Source organism: Bicyclus anynana, chromosome 12 (genome assembly GCF_947172395.1).
Source record: "Bicyclus anynana chromosome 12, ilBicAnyn1.1, whole genome shotgun sequence".
Classification (NCBI taxonomy): domain Eukaryota; kingdom Metazoa; phylum Arthropoda; class Insecta; order Lepidoptera; family Nymphalidae; genus Bicyclus; species Bicyclus anynana.
In genome coordinates, this window is record NC_069094.1 from 935004 (window position 1) to 957908 (window position 22905).

The window sequence follows — 22905 nt, forward strand, 5'->3', positions numbered from 1 at the left end:
GGGAGAATGGCATATAATTCTTTTTCTTATGGCTATACACTACACAGTCCACAGATCTACAATTCTACAGTAATTGGTCTGAGGTCTGAGATATTTATTATAGAGTACTTTGAATATTGTCCATCCCCTTTTGAACCAAAGACTATAATAAACTGCTGACAATTATTTTTACATTCCAACTTCAGGGATAACATCAAAAAAAATTTAATCAATAAGTCAAAAACAAAATACAAATATCAATTTTGGCAACACACCTAAATTATTGTCAAACATGTACTTGCGATGGTGGTGGATTCTTTGAGTATTTTGTCTTTTTTGAAGATATTTACGGTGATATTTGAGTTAAATTAAAGTAAATAAGGAAATAAACTAATAAATTGCTACATGAATAGTGTTTAAGTACATCAAACATGTATGTAATACATTTGAATTCGTTTATTTTCGTCTATGAAATGCCGCAACTTTCCCGTTACCTACATCCAATCAATATTTTATTAGTGCCACGTTTATTTGGCTGTTTTTCAACCTATTTAATATAAAAAAAATGTTTAGATCATATCCTAAACCCTAGAATTAGATGTATAGTTATTGTGGGTCGTTTAATGAGTCATAACTGATGATGCAAATGAACTCCGACAGACATGGCCATTGGCCATTACAATAGGAACGTCTGTCGTCTACGTGATACATAAAATCAATATAAAAGACAGTTGCGCCGGTCTAGTGATCAAGCAACAAGAAGATATATCTTTACCCAATTAAGTGCTATGTTTTTAAACTAAATTATCTTTTACATTTCTTAAAAACGTTTGCCTTAATACTTGTTTGTTTCGATAGTATTCACATAAAATTGTAAATAAATATTAATATTTAAGTAACTTAAATTAATTAAATGGATTAAAAACTTTAATAACTATCAATTGCCTTGACCTTTGAGTAGTTTGTTTTGTTTTCTTCTTTTTTGAGATAATCATTGTCTTCAAAAATTTTGTAAACTAAGCCTGACTGAAATAAATTAATTTTAACTTTGATTTTGGCTTCTTGGAATTTTTACAGAAGCAAAAATGTCTAGTATGTCAGACCGCAAGGCAGAGCTGGAGCGCAAGAAAGCAAAACTCCAAGCATTGCGGGAAGAGAAGGATAGACGCAGACGAGAGAAAGAGCAAAAAGATGCTGATGAAGCTTTGGTGAGATTTTTTTTAAGTATATTTGCCATATTTCTTTATAATATGACCAATATTTCCATTCCCCTCCAAATAGTCGGGAAAGACTGTGCTAGGAGTGGGTATATGACAATAGACCAATAGGGTGGGTATCGAACCACCACCCCTCGGTGAATCCAACCGCTCTTATCGTTGAGCTATTGATGCTTATTGTGATGATTCTAATAATTAGTCTCTAACATCTAAGTGTGCACACTTTTTGGGTCATAGTCTTAATCATAATTATTACTTACCAATTTGTAAAGTATGTAAGTAAATTGCAAATATGTGGTAGATGCTTGTGGTCATTACTGTCAGTTTTAAATTATCAATATAAGGTTATTAACCACCATTATAATGACCACTGTTATAGAGAATAATGAAGAAATTTAAAAATCTAAAATTAAGGACCTTGTTATAAATATTTCTTGTTTAGCAACGTGCATCCACCGCATCAAGTCTGGACAGCCGCCGCGACCTGGATGAGATGCTCTCGTCTCTGGGCGTGGCGCCGGTGAAGGATGTGCTGTCCTCGCTATCATCCATGACGTCGTTGACACCGCCGCAGACTGCTTCGCCTGATGCTAGCCTTCCACACACTGACAAGTCCAGCCTACCTCCGCATGGGTAATATAAAAGTTATTTTTCTCTGGTTCATTGGCATGGGTTCTTGGGACAGTATTTGGGGCAAAAACCCCTCTCAATGGTGTCAGTACTACATGAGACTACAGGCCGTTAACAGGGGTGCCACAGATGTGACCCACAATATTGTGATGTCTGGTGTTGTTCCACAATTGTGTTTTTATTTCCCATTTCAGGGATTCCATCACAGGATTAGTGCATTCAATCAAACAAACTCTTCAGCTTATATATATTATTGTATAGAATATAAATTCCTCAATAAATGGGCTATCTAACACTGAAAGAATTTTTCAAATCAGACATGTAGTTCTTGAGATTAGCGCATTCAACAAAACAAACAAACAAACAAACAAACTCTTATCTTAACTTTATATTATTATAGATCACTAATGGCTCTGTTTTAAGTTCACTTAACTATGAAGTAAATTGATGTTTAATATGTATATGATTATAACTTAAAACTATAGGCTCAATTACCCAAAATAACTTTCCAGAGGTCCAAAGAAACCACTGCAACTGCAAGTTGTTTCTGTGCAATCCACTGACATACCACCGAAGGAGAATGTCACATATGCCAAGCAGACCCAAACAACTGCTTCCGGGGTCACAGAACTCCGAGATGGTATGTTATCACTCTGTTTTACTGTTCACTCCCTTTTTATTTGCTTTACTTTTTTGATTTCTAATAAAAACAACATTAATAGCTTAACAGTTTTAATTCACATTAAAATCTGGTCTGTTTTATTTACCTAAGAGTTTTTATACTGGAAACATACATCTAACACCATACATGTTTCTTTATCAAATTAATATTAACATAGGTACTCAGAGGCATAATTATCCACCCACTTTAATATGTTGTGAGTATATTGAAGTGGGCGGGTAATTGGGCCTCTGAGTATATAATGGAATATTGTATTTGTAACAAGTTCAATTAATATAACTGAGTGTGTAATCATGTTGTTGTGATTAAGGTATTATATGTATGTAACTAGTAATTAATACTTACTTAACATTTTAATTTTTAAAACTTTTTATATAAAAAAATTATCACTTGAAATTATAAATTTAATTCTTACTATATTTTTGGGTCGTCAATATTGTCAAAAAATTCCCTTAAACATCAGATTTGGGATTTTATTTTTAATTTTAAAATTACTTTGTTTTTTGTTGAATATGTAAATAATAAATATTCAATTTGGGTTTGAATTCTGTGTTGCATTATTAATTTGTTTGGATTAATATATTAACCATGTTATGCAATGCAGAATGGATTTTTTTTTATGTTGTGGTTTTTTATGTGGAATGTGTTTATGCCCTTGAAAGTCAAAACATTTTGACTCCAAGATGGCTTGCAAATTCTCAAATTCTATTTTTTAAACCTCTTATTTTGTTTTATTGTTTGAGTTATGATTTAACACAATTTGAGAATTTGTGTTTTAAAATATACATTAATATATTAATAAAGATTTAACTGTGATGTCTATTTGGTGATGGTCTTAACATGGTCGTTTGCAAATATTGAATGTTTGATAAAAGTACAAAAATCGGTAATACCATGGAAATATCATGTAGAAAATGTAATAATAGAGCAAATTTCATATTATTTTATGTAATAGAAAGTATTTGACTGCAAACCTTTCAAATATTGAAATTAAAAATTTTACACAAAAAATATCTCTAAATATATAGCTATTATTTTTGTTTTCTGTTATTTATTTTGCTGGGGTCTGAAAATTTTATTTATCTAAATATTTGTAAAAATAAACTAATTTCCTTCTAATAATTCTAATTCTAATAGTTTATTTTATTGGAAACTAATTAAAAATCAAAATTATAAAAATTAAGAATTGTAGAAATGGGCTGTAATTTAAAACTAATTAAAAACCAAAATTATAAAAATTAAGAATTGTAGAAATGGGCTGTAATTAAAAACCAAAATTATAAAAATTAAGAATTGAAGAAATGGGCTGTAATTTAAAACTAATTAAAAACCAAAATTTTGAAAATTATGAATTATAGAAATGGGCTGAACTTTTTTGACAAATTTAATTACTGAAAATAAACCTGAAATTAAATTACTTGATTTTTATTATTAGCCACAAAAGTAATACATATAAAGAATAAAAATTTCTTTATCAAACATATTGTTATTTAATTATTCACTGTATGAAAAATCTATAGATGATTTCAGGTTTGCATTCATTACCATATACATTTTAATTCAGTTGTTTGAAAACTGTTTTAAAGTTTTAGTTTCATATATTATTTACTCATCTTAGTTTTTATAAATGAGTGTATTTGCAAATTGGACCGCCTCTGTGATAACCAACGACATCTGTAGTTACGAAAGCAGTATTTACTTTTCTCACGTCGTTTTTTGTTCCGGCCTTGTCGGTAGTCTGACTTTATTTTCATTTATCAGATAGTTATGATAGTTAGTCATAAAATCATACAGGCATTTATTATTTAGAATAATGCATAGAAATATAATGAAATAGTTTTATTCAATGAAACTGTTTGTTTTGAGTTGGCAATAAATTTAAAGCTTAAATTAAAGTCACAAAGGTTCCAAATGCTTAGGTATACTTAGATAATACCTAAAAACCATTGAGGTTTAAAAACTTACACCTGTTAAAATTCGTTTACATTATTAATAATATTATGATTCGATTTGATCTCCATCGAATAACGTGTTGATTGATACCATATTTATCAAAATTGAATAGAATATTAGAATAATTTAACGTAACATATATTACCTCCTCCTTTTTTTGGTCGTAAGGTCGTAAGTCGTTTAAAAAGGTAGAGATCCTATTGACTTCATCGTAGTCTGGTTAAAGTGAATAAAGAATAAGTAGTTCCATAGAAATATAAATTTAGACTACAGATACTCACGCAATGTTTTGTTTTTTTGTTTGCTTAACATGTCGGCAAAGAGTATGTATTTTTATTTTAATAATACTTTTACTAACTAATACTATTCCTTCTTGTATTGTAAATTGTTGTCACGATTTGAGATTAAGAACTATACATGTTACTTTATTTATTTTACAGTAATGCAATGTACACATTTAATACAATATTTTCATTTATTACTACATTTTATATTACTATAATAGTTAGGTACATAATTTTTATTATATTATTTATTGAAAAGTATTTTACAAAATAAAAATAATATGATTTTTTATGTATGTCCATCTAAATTTGACACTTTTACGTACAATATTAAATTACTCTCGAGCAGTGAATTTATTTTATTTTTGTCGAAGTAAAAAAAAAACACTAATTAAAAATTCTTAAAATGATTGCATGTCTTTTTTAAATGACACCTCATAAACATCTTTCTAAATGTAAACACTGACTGAGAAATGCAATTTTACCACCTACCGATAACACATCCCATTTTGTGACAGCAATAACAAAAAACTCAACTTTTTTTTATTTGTGAATGAATGTATAATGAATATGACGACAAAAGTAAATACTGTAATGAGTTAGGCTGCAATGTTTGTGTTTGTGCTACCATAAACAAGGCTGCTCTTCCAATGCATCACCGCTTGCAGGATACATGGAGGACTGGTGGCGGCCGCGCAAAGGTAATAACATTACACCACTTGTTAACACACCACCATGCTGACCATTATACTGTCTCAACGAGTCACGAAAGTTGGATACGATTTATTACCAATTTCATGATAAATAGCCTACGCCAGCACCAGTGTACGCCCCGTTACCGTAGGAATACGGTTACGGTAGGAATGCGTATAAAATATAGAATATAACACCTGGGGATAGTTAAAGCATTTTTCAAATCGTTTCAGTAGTTTCGGAGCCTATTCAATGCAAACAAACAATCAAATCTTTCCTCTTTATAATATTAGTATCGATAAACCAAAGTACTGGCACATTAAACTTAACACCATGGATTAACGAGCGAATAACATTGCATTTAAACACATTAAAAAGTAATAGATGTCTTACTCATTTAATTCCTTGTAAACATTAGTAAGAACTGTCCTAATAACTTTTGTAAGAACTATCATATCAACTTAAGTAAGAACTGTCCTATCCAACTTTCGTGACAAATACTTATCGATCATTATATTGATTTTCACTGTCGTATTCGTACTTTTCATTAGGTATTAAAGTGCTTACATCACACATGAAATAGTATAATGGTCAATTGATATAGGAAAATCATAATCGAACCCGTCAAATTGATTTTAGTCCTTCCGAGCTACAAGATGATAAATTACCTTGGTTTGCTATATTGTCACAGCAAACTTTGGATTTTTTTTATTTTTTGGAATTTAATTTATTATTAAAATAAGTCAATATAAAGTGTGGCGTAAAAAGAACAGATCAAATTGACGGTATTCGCAAATAAAAAAATTATTTCACATTCAAATAATAATTTATAAACTATTTATGTTGTTTCGTTAACTAAGCAAATGTGTATAAATACACAATGCATGTGAATCGAATGCGATCCATTCATTAAATGGGGGAAATTGTATCCGTTACCACAAACACGATGTGCTCCACCGTACGAACATTGCGTGTCATGTTTGTCGCATGTACCGTCAACTGGAACTAACGCATGCCAGAGTTTGTCCGGAAAAGTTGATTATGGTGTAATATACAAACTACAAGTAAGAAATTGAAGTATTCGTACATCGGTGCGGTATATGTTGGACCGACCAAAGAACAATGCATTTATATTTTTGATTTTCGAACATATATATAAGACGTCGTTAAAATTCGAATGGGAAATTCACATAGATAAATTGGAGTAATTAATTTTGCTTTTTGGATAGCCTCAACCAGTCAAGTCAGTTCGGGATATATCCTCAACCATTCGCAGCAGTTGTTTAGGCAAGCATTTATACTTTAATCGTTCATTGACAGGCGTGCGTGTTGCTGTCTCCCTCGCTCCCCCTTGACTGCGTGGTCGAGGAATCACGCAAAAACAATAAACGTGGCTAAACGCATATATACGTGGTACCTATTTATGTGAAATTAGGCTATAGAGCCATTTTGATCTGCTTTTCTGGACAAAGCTCCCCTAACTGTATTAACTCCACGAACACTGTGAATATCATATTCATTGGTGGAACACTAAACATCCATTTATAGTTAAGGCAAATGATATATTTGATCGATCCATAATTATACATGGGAAACTTTATTCTCTTGATAATTTGTACCCATATCATAGATTTTAATATCAGTCAAATTTGCCGATAGCTGATTACTTGAAATCTATGTTTCTTTTTTTAAAACTTAAATTGGAACGTACAAAAATATTAATGTAATTTTAAAGTGAAGATTATAGTAAAATGCTGATATAGTAGATTGAAATTTATACAAATTGAAACTAAAGTATACTTTCTACTTGGATATATTTTTATTTGGAGTTTTACGGAAGTTTCACTTTCAAGAAAGTGAATAAAGTTTCAACAATTGCAAGATATTTTCTAAATACTCTTTTTTTTATTAAGTACACAATGTTTATACATAATTGAACTGACGGATTATTTTAATTTTTGTCCCTTTATAGCACACGCCACTGACTACTACGGTAAGTCATTATTCCTCCTGATTGCTTTATGTCTCTCTAACATTACATCTCTATCACTCGGGTGAATAACTTGGTGTCGGGTGTAACTAGGTCGTCTTCAGTATGTACATATAGACGTATCCTTTCTGTCACGCTTCTAGAAGTTTCCTACTAACATTGTATAGGTGCGGCTTACCAGATTACTCGATAGCGAAACTTATACAGTTAAAAATCTAGAAATCTGGTATCACTTATAGGGGTCGTAAACGCATCGTCGTGTGATGTGGTTGTATGTTCCATTACCATATTAAATGAAAAAAATGGTGGCCTTCCAGAGTTCTCCACGTGACTTCAACAGTTTTTGAGGCCGCTAATATTGTCACATTAAGTTTTATCAAGTATAATATGTGTATAAACAGTTATGGTGTTGGTATGGGGAGTAGCCATGTCATCTCACGCTCACTTACCCCTCGAATCGACTAACAAACACTGCACAGGTCTTGATACAAATTGACCCATTTAATTTGAACTCTAGGACTGATTGTTTCACTCCAATACTGGATTTAGTTCTGCAAACAATAAATTTTCCATCGAGTGTATGTGGTACCGCATCCGCAAAATTTTTAACATGATCTTTTCTAAGCTTAAAGTTATCTCGCCTTTTATAAAAATAGTTGAAGAACAAAATCCAGAAAATCTGTTAAGTAATTAAGTTAAATTGCTTTAAATTTTGCAGTTTTTTACAATTTACAGTCTTACAGTTGAATCAAATGGTGTCGCGTTCATGGGTCATGCTGTAAATTATAAAATACTTACGCTAATAAAAATAATAATTTATATGTATAAAGTTTTTGTAATATTTTTTTTCTAATTATTATTTATAATGGTCGAAAGATACTGACATTGTTTTGTTTTCCTCCCCTTTTCAAGACGAGTACAATCTAAACCCGGGTTTAGAGTGGGAGGACGAGTTCACAGGTAGGTTTCAATTCCGAACCATTCGGACAAGCGTTGAACTAAAACTTGCCCTTGGTAGAGCCTGTGCCGCTGTCACTTCGCATGTTAGCCCTTTACTATATCTGTTCCTTTATATGTATGTAACGCTGTTGTATCGAATATAGTCGCTAACAAAAACATTTAACATAGCACATCGTACAGATCCGATCATGTCACATGTAAACGCATACTGCTGTATCTATCACTGCGACTTGGTGCATTAGCTATTCCTTATATATGTTCACTCTTGAGATTGAGTATTTGTTGTATGCTCCTTAATGGGACCGCAGGAGCATCACCGACGGGTTTAAAGAGCGCAAAAACTACCGAGTCTCGAGCTAAAAGAACGTACAGTTCCTGAATGACATCAATCCTAACCACCCTGGTGGTTCATATCCACTTCTGGGTGACGTAAGAAATCAGGATCATCGGCGAAGACTGCCCAGAGGACATTTGTGGTAAATGTTACACCTCAACATAATAGGTCCCAAGCCAGAAACAAAATGGAGACTGCCATACGACTAACTAAACGAAACCAAGCGTTTTTTGAGTAAATCAACTTATTCAAAAAAAATATAGAAGTTATTTACATCCAAGAGACTCGGGCTATAGATTGAAGCCGCGATATATATATATATATATACAAGAAATATGGCTCACCTGACTTTACATTGTCGAAATCCATCCCTTATAACACTTAGTTGACCTTGCTTAGAACAAGTAGAAATTCATCCTCTGCACCGGTCCGCTTAAGCCTCATATTTCTAAAATGAAGATCCGTATGAATGGAATCTTGCAATTTAATTACATTTTACTGTAATGGAATAGCTAATATACCTTTAATATCAATTATATTTTTTTTTAATCTGTATGTGTTTACACTGTGACAATTTTTTATATTATTTATATTATCTGTAGTGTTAAAGTATAATAACATTTACTGTATAAATGCTAAAATCGGCCTTTAACTTTTTTTTTATTATTTTTGCATGTGACAGAAAATTACCGTGTGTATGCATGACGGACAGTCATCATATATTTTATTTAAATAGTTATGTTTTCGTATATATATATATATTTATTTAATATTAAGATTATCTCTCTAGTGGAGAGCTCGGGAAGTTTTGAGTTTTTTTTTTTGCATAATTTAGTTTATTTGAAAGCTTTCTGTCACTCGAATCGCTTCTGATTATAATCACAGTGTGTGTCTTATGAGTTGCGCATAATTCAGTTATTCAGTTTTGTTTTTTTTTTTATATTTAATATTACTGTGTTATGGACAACGACGTTTTTGAATAGTAAAACTTCACACTACGAAAAAAGAGAAAGGAATATTTACTTATAGATACAGAATGTTTGAATACGATACAAAAGAGAAAGAAATAATATTTTCTTAGTATGAATATAACAAAAACGAAAAGTAATCATTAATTCGTTTGTTTATGTATGTTCAGTAATATTTTAGCTAGCAACCCTTTCACACATTCTGCTTGTAGTGTCTATGAAAAGAGAAACATGAAACCAAACATTGTATTCATTCATAGAGAATACACCAGCATAACATGTGGACATGATGCCGCGTCAGTTTAAAATATTTCACATACATATATAAGATTTTATGAATAAATTTTTTTTTAAGTTGCAACAAACGAATAATTTTATGACTGGTCAAAAAATAATCATACTGTATCTATAAGTAATTAAAATTAAATATGAAGAATACAAGAAAGCAGGAAGGAGTATTTATTTGGGTTTGTCAAAGCTTCTTAAGGCATTATTAACTTCACGAAGAGTAGTCTACTCGACACTATGCTTACGTTGTGCTAACATAATAAAAAAACCCTAAAAATATAAAACAAATCTAGCCGTAGATCAGAATATAATTCATCAAGTTTGCCATATTCAGCTTAATTGGTTATCAATTTCCCGTTTAGTTTTCAAGTTTTTAATAATTATCAAAAGAAAATTATTTATTATTATTAATTTTCAATTTTATATTTCCTTTTCTTTTATCGTTATAATAGTTTTAATTAGTAAATATTTTTGTCTTAGTTGGTGCAAATAATTGTACAAAATCAATAAAAAGAAAATAATTGAATTTTCTTAAAAAAATGTGATAAGTCATGTTCAGGTCACGTGGATTTTATGTCCTGACATAATTTTAAATTAATGCTGTCAAATTGTTATTTATTTTAAATAAATATTACAGTCATTATTTCATAGCATAGAAAATTAAAAAGTATTAACTACACTAACTATTCAATATAATATTATACAGATAGCTTATTCAATATTAGACATTATTAAGACATATTCAATATTCTTGAATTTCATTCAATATAACTAAACTTTTATAGTCATTTTCAATCTATTGTTTGTATTACATTGTTAAAGAAATCTAAAAAAGTTGTAAATATACCCAACGGAAATATTGCAGGACATATTACAAAATGGAAGACACAATTCCGGACATTGTAATTTTGATTCACTCTATTTCAATAGCCTAAATAAAAGGTTAGATGAATAATTTAATCATATTTTGTCTATGGCTGTATTTGCATACCATTCGAAATTATAATTAACATAATTAGTGACTTAACTCATCCATGTATGTACAACGTGAGCTTTTTATTACAAACATAATCGGAATAAAAACATGCATGATGATAAATTTTACCGGAATACTATCTATGCCAGAAAAAATAACAAATATCAAAAATTAATACTGTTCTCAATAAGTCCTTTTTAAATATACAGAGTGCTCGGGAGTATTTTCCATAACTTCAAGGCGTTGACTAGTCCACTTATAGAAGCCGAACTGCATAAATAATATTTTTTTAACTGAAAAATAAAAACTTGTTATCCTTTCATACAAAGTTTTATAATTCAAATAATTCCGACTATCCATATAACACACGCCTTTTATCTTTGCATTTTAAAATGCGTAAAACTTAGCTACGTCATAATTATAAGGATGCATTTAAGGGACATTTTTAAGATCTATTAAAAGAAATATTATTTACCCCAAAACTATTAATTTTAGAACTCATGTTCCTTAAACATTTTTAATTGATTTTCGGAAAGAATATAACCCCAGAGTTATGGGAAATACTCCCCAGCACCCTGTATTGTATATTGGATCTTGACCGTATTTTTAGAAATGTACAACTATTGTCCATAAAATTCAAGTAAAATTGTAGATTTACCGACCCAATGTTTATGCTCGTATCGGCTTCGTTATTTGTTTCACTTACTACTTTTAGTCACACAGTTGATATACAGAGTTTACTAAGTTCTTATCGTGTTGTAAGCCATCACATTTTGAGATATTCGCTTAAAATCATCGTGCATGTTTTTGTTATCATCTTAAACGTTTGGAAAACCAACAGTAACCCTTTCGCTGGTAGTATCAACAACTAGTGCAATTGTACACATATTTCCTTTCACACACGTAAATCACGTAACATGCAGTGATTTCATGAAGTTGGTTTTTAGATTTTCACTATTTGACGTGTCATATGGTCATTTTAATTATTTCCGTTTATATTATTATGTATTTAGTTATTGTAAGACATTTAACTTCATGGAATCAAGAACAAGGGTACGACCGGCTTTAGTAATTTGATATACCTTAAAAGATTTTAGAAGAACAGTGAATTATTGGTTAAACTAAAAAACCCAACCAACGTAGAAATCCTTAGGTAATTCTTGAGAATCACTCTATTAGACTATTGGTTTCAGTCATGTTTTTCAAAAATAAATAATACAGTAATGCATCAAGTTTCCTCAGTTGAATTTTCAATAAGGTCGGAAATCTCAACTCATTCAAGATTTCTTAAATACCTCCCTTTTTGATCTAGCCCTCGGGCTTTATTCTGGCATAGCTTATGTCCTCGCTCAAATCCCCTCAGAAATGCTGCTTCAGTCCCTTAGATAATCTACAGACCTTCGTCTCAAATAGAGATCAACTGCTTGAAATAGGGAAGGCATTTTAAAGGTTCTTATACTGTTGTTCATTGTTGATCCGCAGCTGATCGTCTTCCAAAGAATCAGCGCAATATCGGGCTCCACTCTGATAGTCTTTATACTACGCCCCTTTGAGCAGCAACAGACCTTCGTCTCAAATAGAGAGATCCACAACTTGAAATAGTTTTTGAAGGGGTTCATAAATTATTATTGACCAAGAAAAAATAATTAAAAAAAAAAAGAAAAATATCATTAAGTAACTAAAGTATTACATAGTAGCAAGAGGAAGTAGTTTTGGATAGAAACTTATATTACTGGGTCGCATAATAAAGTCAGTCGTACGCCGCACACCTCCCGCCGCTGGCGCAAGGGCCATTCTTATTCACCGTCCAGTGCTTACATTCGACGGGGACGGCGCTCGGCAAGGCGAGGACGAGGAGGCCGCGTTCCACGGGAAGCTGCCGCCGGGCATCCTGCCGCACGGCCTGCCCACGGTCAAGGAGGTGCAGCCCGCGGTCACCGCCGCGCCGCAAGAGAAGAAAGAGGAGGAGAAGGAGAAGAAAAGTAAGTTGACTACTTAAAAAAAGTTTCACTCCAAAATTCGATGGATTTCCTGAGTCAGTTCGGGCAATCTATACATTACTTGACGTTTAAAAAATAATGTGCACTAATCCATTTAATCTAAGTAAAATTCGTTGTAGCAAATTCTAAACAGCACTCTTGATATAAAGTAAAATTGAAAAAGACCTGCGTTATTGGTTTACGCAATTTCGTTAATGTCTTGAACAAATCAAATATTTTGTCGTCAGTGTATGAGTAAAATCCCCTAATTGTTAACAATAATCACCTTAGAAAACTCCCCAGAACTTACTTTACAGCACTTATAAAATGGCTGTAGGTAAAGTTGAATTGAAATCATTTTCCTACTTCATGTAAAAAAGACAAAACATATAAATAATCTATCGCACATCAAACGGTGGTTAAACCGGCCCTAAAAATTTTATTAAGTCAAGACATGAGCATTCCCACAAAATCCCCTGCACTTGTTCTGAAAACTCGTCTGTCGCGCAGTCCGCGAGCTGAGCAACGATGAGAAGCAGACGATCCTGCTGTCGGCGGAGTTCCAGAAGTTCATGAGCCGCGCCGGCCGCGTCATCGAGCGCGCGCTGGCCGAGTCCGTCGACATCTACACCGACTACACGGGCGGCGGAGACAACGAGAACGCTCAGTTAGTATAACAATCATACGGCAACAAGCAAAAGATCAGGAGTCTTTAAATAAGACAATCGTTGCATCCTTCCAACGACTCATCATCGAGTCTCGAATGAAATCCTCCCTTTATGACAATCGAACACATAACTCTTAACCCTTTGACAGCCGCATTGTAGGTCTAAACATTTTACTCCGCAACTATTTAGTCACTGGCACCAGTCCCAGGCCCCTCCTTAAATTGTAAATAGATTGGCAGAAAGCATACGTCCGAACGTCATGCCTGGGACGCGATAGTCACGCACAAAAGCAGCTAAGGATACAACCGATCGCAATGCTACAAATTAATTACTCTATCTACTCATAACACCAGTTCTGTTATGTCTACCTTCACTTGGTGCACAAATTGCAGGGACGACAAGTCTGACGCGCGCCTGTCGCTGGTGCGCACGTTCTACGACGAGCGCTGGTCGCGCGGGCGCTGCGTCACGTGCCTGGACTGGTCCAGCGCGCACCCCGAGCTGATGCTGGCCGCGTACCACAACAGCGACGACGCGCCGCACGACCCGGACGGCGTGTGCCTGGTGTGGAACACCAAGTTCAAGAAGTCCACGCCGGAAGACATCTTCCACTGCCAGTCGCCCGTAATGAGTGCCACTTTCGCCAGGTAAGTGACACTGATCTATCATATGGCAAATGTCGTTGTTGGATTGATTTAATAGTGAAAGGCCTTCTTGACTCCCTACAAGTTATTTTATTTATTCGTCATCGTTATCCCATTATACGCAATTTTTCCCATCTGGAGCTATTTTTTGATGGGTTTGTCTGTTGTGGAACATATTATTTAACCTATCTGTTGATATTCGCACCATTTTCAGATTCCACCCGAACCTAATCCTGGGCGGCACCTACTCGGGCCAGATCGTGCTGTGGGACAACCGTGTGCAGAAGCGCACGCCCATACAGCGCACGCCGCTCTCTTCTCTAGCGCATACTGTGAGTTACCTCTGCTATCCTAGCAAGTTTTGTACGTACTGCGAGTTATAAAGCATGCAATTTAGCTACAAGAGTCCTTGATCTATAATTAATCAAATAGTCCCACAAACTAGAGACTGATACAACTAATTCAATTCACAATGAGACATTTTTTGGCAGTTCAGCAATATACTCCAGATTTTTGTAATTTTGGGATCATTTTCTAAATAAATAACAAGAAACCATCACATAAATAGGGACAAGCGAATAGACAGCAACTAAATGAACCTGTCAAAAATTACACTTTAGAATAATGTGAATGACAAAAGATCGCACTGTACAAGTGACACAGCATCTCACATCTTAGTATGATGATCATCATATCAACCCATTTTCGGCTCACTGCTAAGCACGAGTCTCTCAGAATGAGAGGGCTTAGGACAATAGTCCAACACGCTGGCCCAATGCGGATTAGCAGACTTCACACACGCAGAGAATTGAAAATCTTCTCTGGTATGCAGGTTTCCTCACGATGTTTTTTCCTTCACCGTTTGAGACACGTGATATTTAATTTCTTAAAATGCACACAACTGAAAAGTTGGAGGCGCATGATTCGAACCTATGCCCTCCACAATTGAAGGCAAAGGTCATATCCACTGGGCTATCAATGACTTATTATGATGATCAACTTGTATTAAAAGTTGTATTTTCCCTTCGGCAGCACCCAGTGTACTGCCTGTCAGTGGTCGGCAGCCAGAACGCGCACAACCTGATCTCCGTGTCGACGGACGGGCGCATGTGCTCGTGGTCGCTGGACATGCTCTCGCAGCCGCAGGAGACGCTGGAGCTGCACCACCGCCAGAACAAGGCCGTGGCCGTCACCTGCATGGCCTTCCCGCACGCCGACGTCAACAACTTCGTGCTGGGCAGCGAGGACGGCAACATCTACACCGGTGAGTCGTCGCTAGAGCGGCGCCCTGCAGACCCTGGAGCACCACCGCCAGAACAAGGCCGTGGCCGTCACCTGCATGGCCTTCCCGCACGCCGACGTCAACAACTTCGTGCTGGGCAGCGAGGACGACAACATCTACACCGGTGAGTCGTCGCTAGAGCGGCGCCCTGCAGACCCTGGAGCACCACCGCCAGAAGAAGGCCGTGGCCGTCACCTGCATGGCCTTCCCGCACGCCGACGTCAACAACTTCGTGCTGGGCAGCGAGGACGACAACATCTACACCGGTGAGTCGTCGCTAGAGCGGCGCCCTGCAGACCCTGGAGCACCACCGCCAGAACAAGGCCGTGGCCGTCACCTGCATGGCCTTCCCGCACGCCGACGTCAACAACTTCGTGCTGGGCAGCGAGGACGGCAACATCTACACCGGTGAGTCGTCGCTAGAGCGGCGCCCTGCAGACCCTGGAGCACCACCGACTGAAGAACTTCAACAAGAGGAATAGTAGCTTATTTGGACAAAATAATGACAGAATAATTCGACTAGATTGGGCATTATTAAGAAAATTACGTCGACTTTAAATTGTCGATACCGCTATGGAAGACATTAGTCTTTAACAAATATATCCTTCCTAACACAAATTCAAGGTAGGTTTAAGGAAACAAGTTCGTTTGTAAAGAGGAAATAGAACTAATTTACAGCAAGCTGAAGTGGCAGTGGGCAGGTCATTCGTCACTGAGGCTTCTATAGCTTGGCAACCAACTCCTGATGGTCTGCACGGAGTAGCGATGCCCCGCGCGAATTTGCCAAGCTATACAATATTGGAAGCTATTTACGAGTTCAGAGTAGTTAACGCAATAAAATACTTACTTTGTTTTACTCTTTTGCGTTATGGGACCATTTCTGTCAGTTCAGTCTGTCGCAAGTCGCGTATAAGAACTTTGTTCCAAGAATAGTGGAAGTGTGGTCATGAAGTTCACCAGCTAACGCGTGGTATGGCAGGCTGCCGTCACGGGCAGCGCGCGGGCGTGTCGGAGAGCGTGGAGGCGCACGCGGGGCCCGTCACGGCCGTGGCGTGCCACGCCGCGCCCGCCGCGCTCGACCTGTCGCATCTCTACCTCTCCGCCTCCGTCGACTGGAGCGTCAAGTTGTGGAGCTTAAAGGTGAGACTACTCTATCTCTCTCTCTCTCTCCTTATCTCTCTCTCTCTCCTTATCTCTGTCTCTCTCTTGCTTATCTCTTTCTCGCTCTCTCTCTCTCTTGCTTATCTCTTTCTCGCTCTCTTTCTCTCTCTCTCTCATTTCTTATCTCCTTTTCTCTCTCTCTTTCTCTCTCCCTTCTTCTCTCTCTCTCTCTCTCTAATCTTGTATAATATTCTTAAATGTTATCCATATTTTTTAAACATTAGCCAAGTTAAGTTAGCCCCAAGTTAAATAAGCGTTTCTTCTTTACTAGAAATAGTTACGGGTTTAGTCCAACGAAACTAGCAAATGGGTATGTGGTTGGTTTGTACGGCGTAGAAGTAGGTGCGAGAGGATTACCAGCAAAATCTCTCTATAACTTGTTTGAAGACCTTGGTCTCTCTAGAACTGCAGCAAGTTTCATGTTAGAAAGGGTATCCAAAGCTGCTCTAGTAGGATCTTACCAAATTTGGTTAGACAGGAAGGTCAACACGAGCGGAGAAGGGGAGTGTTAGTTAACTGCCAACGACGTTCTTAACCCTACACCATCGGTCACAAGTCCGGGGATCTGCTCAGGGTTTTTCTCTCTACCACACGATGGACCCAGCACCCGCACGATGAATCCATGAAATGCTATTTCGTCTCCCTAACATTCCTCCTTCACTTGCTTTGATAAAACTGTAGAGCTGTTCATCAACTTTTTTTTCTTATCTAAGTTTATCTGCGATCAGTAAGAACTATAAGCAGATATGTTCTATGATAACTTCGCTTTTTGAGTGTATTCCCCAATAAGAACATCCCCTCATTGTTTGTTTATCAACTGTAACTTACTTGTACGTGTACTTATGTTTGCGTGCAGGAGAACAAAGCGCTGTACTCGTTCGAGGACAGCGGCGACTACGTGGCGGACGTGCGCTGGTCGCCCGCGCACCCCGCGCTCTTCGCCGCCGTGGACGCGGCCGGCCGGCTCGACCTGTGGAACCTCAACAGGGACACCGAGGTAAGCCCATTCATATTACTGAAACTTTTTGGTAGAACTTTCAGAATTATTGACCCACAGGAATATGGGGATAAAATTGAACCTATGTTATTCCCTGGTAGAGCCGTGATGTCCACTGGATATGTCCTCTGCCTCAGATTCCGGAGGGTGTGGATTCGAATTAGGTCCGGGGCACGTACCTCCTTTTTAAGAAATTAAATATCACGTGCTCCATACCAGAGAATTTACTTAATTCTCTGCATGTGTGAAGTCTGCCAATCCTCATTGAGCCAGTGTGAGGACTATTTGCCTAACCCCTCTCAATCAGCTGAAAATGGGTTGATAACGATCGATTCCCTGGTAGTGGCTTAAGGCGTGATAAAGTAACTAACATTCGCATTTAGTAGTTTGAAATGAAATTCTTGGCTAAGACATACATTGTTCGCGCTAAAGAATGAAGATGAAAAAATATAAACTCTAAACGAGTTTTTAGAAATCGACCTTATTAGAATAAGAAGACGTCTCATTTTCTATTGAATTGAATTCAAATAATATTCAATTTTTTTACCAAATAATGACCACACTGTTTTTTTTTTCAAATTTGGTTTTTTACGTCCATCAGCTGATGATGATGAAATTATGAAATTGCTTTATGGTAGTTGAACTCATATTAAATTTAATATAAACAATATTAATTTCGCATAGTACATGGAATAAGGGTCCGAAATATATCAATATTAATTAATAAAAGTTAAGGATTTCTTATAAAACGTAATTTATCATGTTTTTTATTTTATTTATTACATTATGTATATTTTTAAAATTTTCCAAACGTCAAAAACGCTGTCCTCCATTTTGTGACGTCACTATTTTACTTGATGTACTAAACGTTAAACTAATTGTTAACTAACATTTTGTCAAACGCTCTGTTTGTATTGTAATAGTGACGCCATGAAACGGTTGAAATATAGGCCGAAAGGCGTTTTAGCTTGTATTGTCAAAAACAAATTTACATGTTTTTTTTTCAATCTAGTAGAACGATAATGTGCAATTTAAGACCATTTAAAAAAGTGTCAACTACCCCATTATGAGTGTCGATGGCAGGTGCCGATCGCGTCGGTGACGTCGGAGACCGGCGTGGCGTTCAACCGCGTGTCGTGGAGCCCGAGCGGCGGACACGTGACCGCCGGCGACGACGCGGGCAAGATCTGGGTCTACGAGCTCGCTGAGGTAAACACTTAGAGTGGGGGCACTCGATGCGTTGCGGTGTCGCTATGTCGTCTTACAGTGAAATATCTGTGGCATGTCTCACGATGCGCTCCGGCACCTCACCGGACTTGCAACCACCGAGACGAGGCGGGAATGGGTGAATGCGTTGAGACGTCGGAGCGGCACCGCTCATTTGTCTATGCGTCACAACATTACTTTATTAACAGTATGTCCAACGCAGCGACATAACAACGTTGCGGCGCCGCATCGCTCGTGTGCCGCCGCTCTTAACACTTCTCTGCCGCACTTTGTAGTGCTGTAATTCTCAAAAGAGATTCTCAGCTCTGGTCAGTTTAGTTTAGTCAAACCCAGTCTCCATACTGAAGCTGAAAATCTATACTTATAATAAATCTGTAGAGAGGTCAATTCTGTACATGAAATATATTTTCAAAATAACTATCAGGGGGTGATCAGTAATCGATACCGATGCCAAAAATGCAATCAGTAAAATTTTCGAGTCGCTAAGGTGATAAGGTAAGGTAGATAAGGTGTTTTGTGTCTCACCTACGCGTCTCACCGCAATTCGAGCACTTCAGCGCACTTCAATTATCATGACTGTCTGTGGTCAGCGTATAAGATGAGTAAAAAAGGGGAATGATTTATGGATGTGGTGAATTCCAGAATGTGGCTCAGCCGCGGCACGACGAGTGGAGCAAGCTGGTGTACACGCTGCAGGAGCTGCGCAACAACCAGGCGGACGAGGAGACGGACCGCCTCAGCCTCGCCACCTCGCTCACCAGCCTCAACTCGCTGGCCAGCAACCCGCTGAGGTGAGTAAACCTCATATAGTACGTGACGGGTACCGCATATAGCAGCGATAGTGATTGTATCATTATTTTGTGGTAGAGGAAACACCTCGAGCAGGCCCCAGGACTTGTGACCTTGGGTGTATGTTCAAGCAATCCCTTCAGAATGCATTGACACTCACCTCCCCTGCCTAACACTACATGCATATGTAAAACAATTTATGATCGACTATCCTACTAAGCGAAAGTTTAGATGGATGTTTGTTTAGATCTATGTTTGGATGTTTGTTACTCTTTAACGCCACAATTACTGAACCTATTTGGCTGAAATTTAAAATGAACCCAGATAATTAAATTTATCTTATTTATTTATTTAACTCTGGATTAACACTTTTATCCCGGAAAAATCCATGAATAATCCTGTGGGTTTTTGAAAAACTGAATTACACGCGAACGAGGTCGCGGGCGTCCGCTAATATATATAAAACATCAATAATTAAACACAAAACATTATTAATAACTACAATAAAACATTATTGCATAAAATGTGACTAGCAGCGTGACGGTGTCCACGCTGCCTAACAAACAACTGAGCTCAAGTCATCAAATGCCCTCTTATTTATACCATCACTGTTGCAACAACTTTGTACAAATACCACCCCTCCACAGTAACATAATGAATGTTAATACCACCCGTAATCGAGAAACTCGTAACAATAGTTCCATCTCACTACCTACTGGCGAATAATCATAACTACGAATCCGCCGGCGAATATTCCGAAGGATCTCAGCCACTACGTGCCCCGCGACTTCCTTTAAAGATGTGTCGGATCACAGTCACACGTAGCCTAAAGCACATAAATATATTATTAGCCATTAGGTGGCATCATCTCTGCTAAACTTGTCTAAAGACATCCAACACTGTACACTTGGAGGTTACTCGATTTTCCACTAATCTAGAGTATAATCTATCTCAATTTCGAATTGGTTCAGTAGTTTTTGCGTGAAAGTGTTACTATTTGAATGCCATGGCAACTTCACCCCATTGGGTCATAGTATAAGCTATCGGCGACAAACAGACACATATAATAAAGATGTACAATAGACTACTATTGATTTTTTTTTAATTTTTCAGATAACTGCTGCATTGGGATGTTCGTTGCGCTTGGAAGTTGTAACAGGAAAGGCTGGACTCAGATGTGACTGAAGTAATGGTGCGGGACAAATATACCTATATAAAAACATATTATGAAATATAACATTTAGATCCTTGATGTTGCATTTCAGAAAGTTTTACTTAGATCCTTTTCGATTTTGTAAAAGACTATCTATCCTTAAAAGCTTTCAAAGTAAAACAAATTCATTCCTATAAATTAAGGCCTGGAATATATGAACAACAGTCCACACTACTGAATTAAAGCTATAGTCTGGTTTGTTGATAACACTCCCATGATATGCGGGCGACTGGCGGAAAGGCTGCGCGGGTGTGAAATCGTGCGTGCATCAGTCAGTTTTTCATTCGTCGCTACACGACTTCGCCCCGCGCGCAACATCGGGAGTGTTACGAACGAAGTTGCCAAGCTATAGTGTTAATAAACCATAATTTTACTTGACTTAATAATGAATATGGCTTGGTTACCTACAAAGTTGTAATGTATATTGTTCTAATGTATACCTGTGCCACGGTTTAAGTCGTCAATGATCTTTAAACACATTTATAATATTGCTTAATAATTCAATAGTTAAATAAACCAGCACAAATTCATTATTTCATACCAAACTACAAGTATGTGCAATCAAAGAAAAGCATGAAAGTACTTATAATTTTTAGAAATTATTTCTTAAGGCAGCCCTTTAGGTATTTAATATTTTTTATAATGATAAAATTTTCAAATTATAAATACATATCAAAAGTCAGAATTGGAAGTGAAACTATCATTTTGAATGTTTAAAATATTATCTCATATTGATTGTTTGTTCATTCCACAACTGCTCGAAAATGACCTCACCTGATGTTAGGTTGAAACCATCTAAAATGGCATCATACTTGATGGAAATAAAATGATTGTTTCACAAATCCACAATTTTTGATGTGTACTTGAAATTCCCTAATAATATTAGATTTTACTATGGAGATGTAATTATTGTTAAAATATGTGTTACTCATGTAAATTAAGTATTATCTTGAAGTTGTATTTATTAAACACCTAGTAACAGTTGATATATAAATAAAATTACATTGCTTATTAAGTTTGGTTTTATTTGTACAATAATTCGTACGATCTATTTTTAGTCCCATATATTATGACTAGTTTTAGTTAATTTTAATATTATAAGTTCTAATTCTAGACTGATTTGCATGGGAATCTAGCTGTGACTGCAGTTTAACTAGTGCAGTTTTTGTGGAAATAGCCTCTGGCACAAAGATAATATTGTATATGTCGCCGGGGAAGCTTGGCTCACTGAAGGCTCTATGGCCTCAGACCTAATAGTTGTCATGTTTGCTCTGTGGTTATTTCGAATCGACTTGTTATCTAGTGGTCTGATCATTTTGCAGTCAAAATACTATTCCGTTTTGATTTAATTAATAATTAGTCTCTCAAGTAATGATGATAGGTGACAGCAGTAGAAAAGAAACTCTTTAGGTTCTGTGTTGAGATTTTGCTGTCGTAATGGTCAGCAAAATCTACGTTAATTAATTTAATAAATTTAGAATCAAGTTTTCATGTAATTAGGTTTTGATTATTTACTCTTGAAGTAATTAAGATTGTAAAACGTTACCACCATAACGAACGTGGCGGCGATCGACCAATAGGAGATCACGTAACCCTCATCCAATGGCATCGCGTCCCAAATGGCGCGTACGCGTGTATCGTCACTGTGTATTCACTCTAGTGAGGCATCCTGCCTCCGTCTGTCTCCGTAGTCTGCTGATTTAGTAATTCAGTTCTAATCGCGTTTTTAAGATGGAATAATCGTCTTCTACTTGTTAAGTATAGTGAAATAGTGAAGTGTTAAGTAGTGTTATTAAGAAAAGGAAAGTGATTAGTGACTTGGGCTATTAATTGGTTCAATTCTTTGTTGAGCAGCTTGAGGCGTCATGCTGCTTGTCGCGTTAGTGATTTTGTTCGATAATGTTTCGTGATGAAGTAATTATTGATCTTAAATTGTTTACTGTGGGCATGGAGAGCATGTCGGGCAGGGTTGGTGAGTGTTTACTAGTATT

The 22905-nt window shown here is 36.3% G+C and overlaps 1 protein-coding gene across 1 annotated transcript; it reads left to right on the forward strand.

The window, feature by feature from the left end:
• Positions 1 to 251: 251 nt before the first annotated feature.
• LOC112050976 (cytoplasmic dynein 1 intermediate chain) lies at positions 252 to 21929 on the forward strand. Its single transcript, XM_052884524.1, has 17 exons — positions 252 to 412; positions 1057 to 1187; positions 1639 to 1829; positions 2339 to 2466; positions 5414 to 5446; positions 7411 to 7431; positions 8341 to 8388; positions 12766 to 12936; positions 13444 to 13600; positions 13994 to 14248; positions 14460 to 14577; positions 15278 to 15509; positions 16507 to 16667; positions 17545 to 17685; positions 18769 to 18894; positions 19555 to 19703; positions 20815 to 21929. Exons 2-17 carry the CDS (start codon positions 1065 to 1067, stop codon positions 20816 to 20818), a joined length of 2058 nt encoding a protein of 685 aa, XP_052740484.1. The 5' UTR covers positions 252 to 412; positions 1057 to 1064; the 3' UTR covers positions 20819 to 21929.
• Positions 21930 to 22905: the final 976 nt, after the last annotated feature.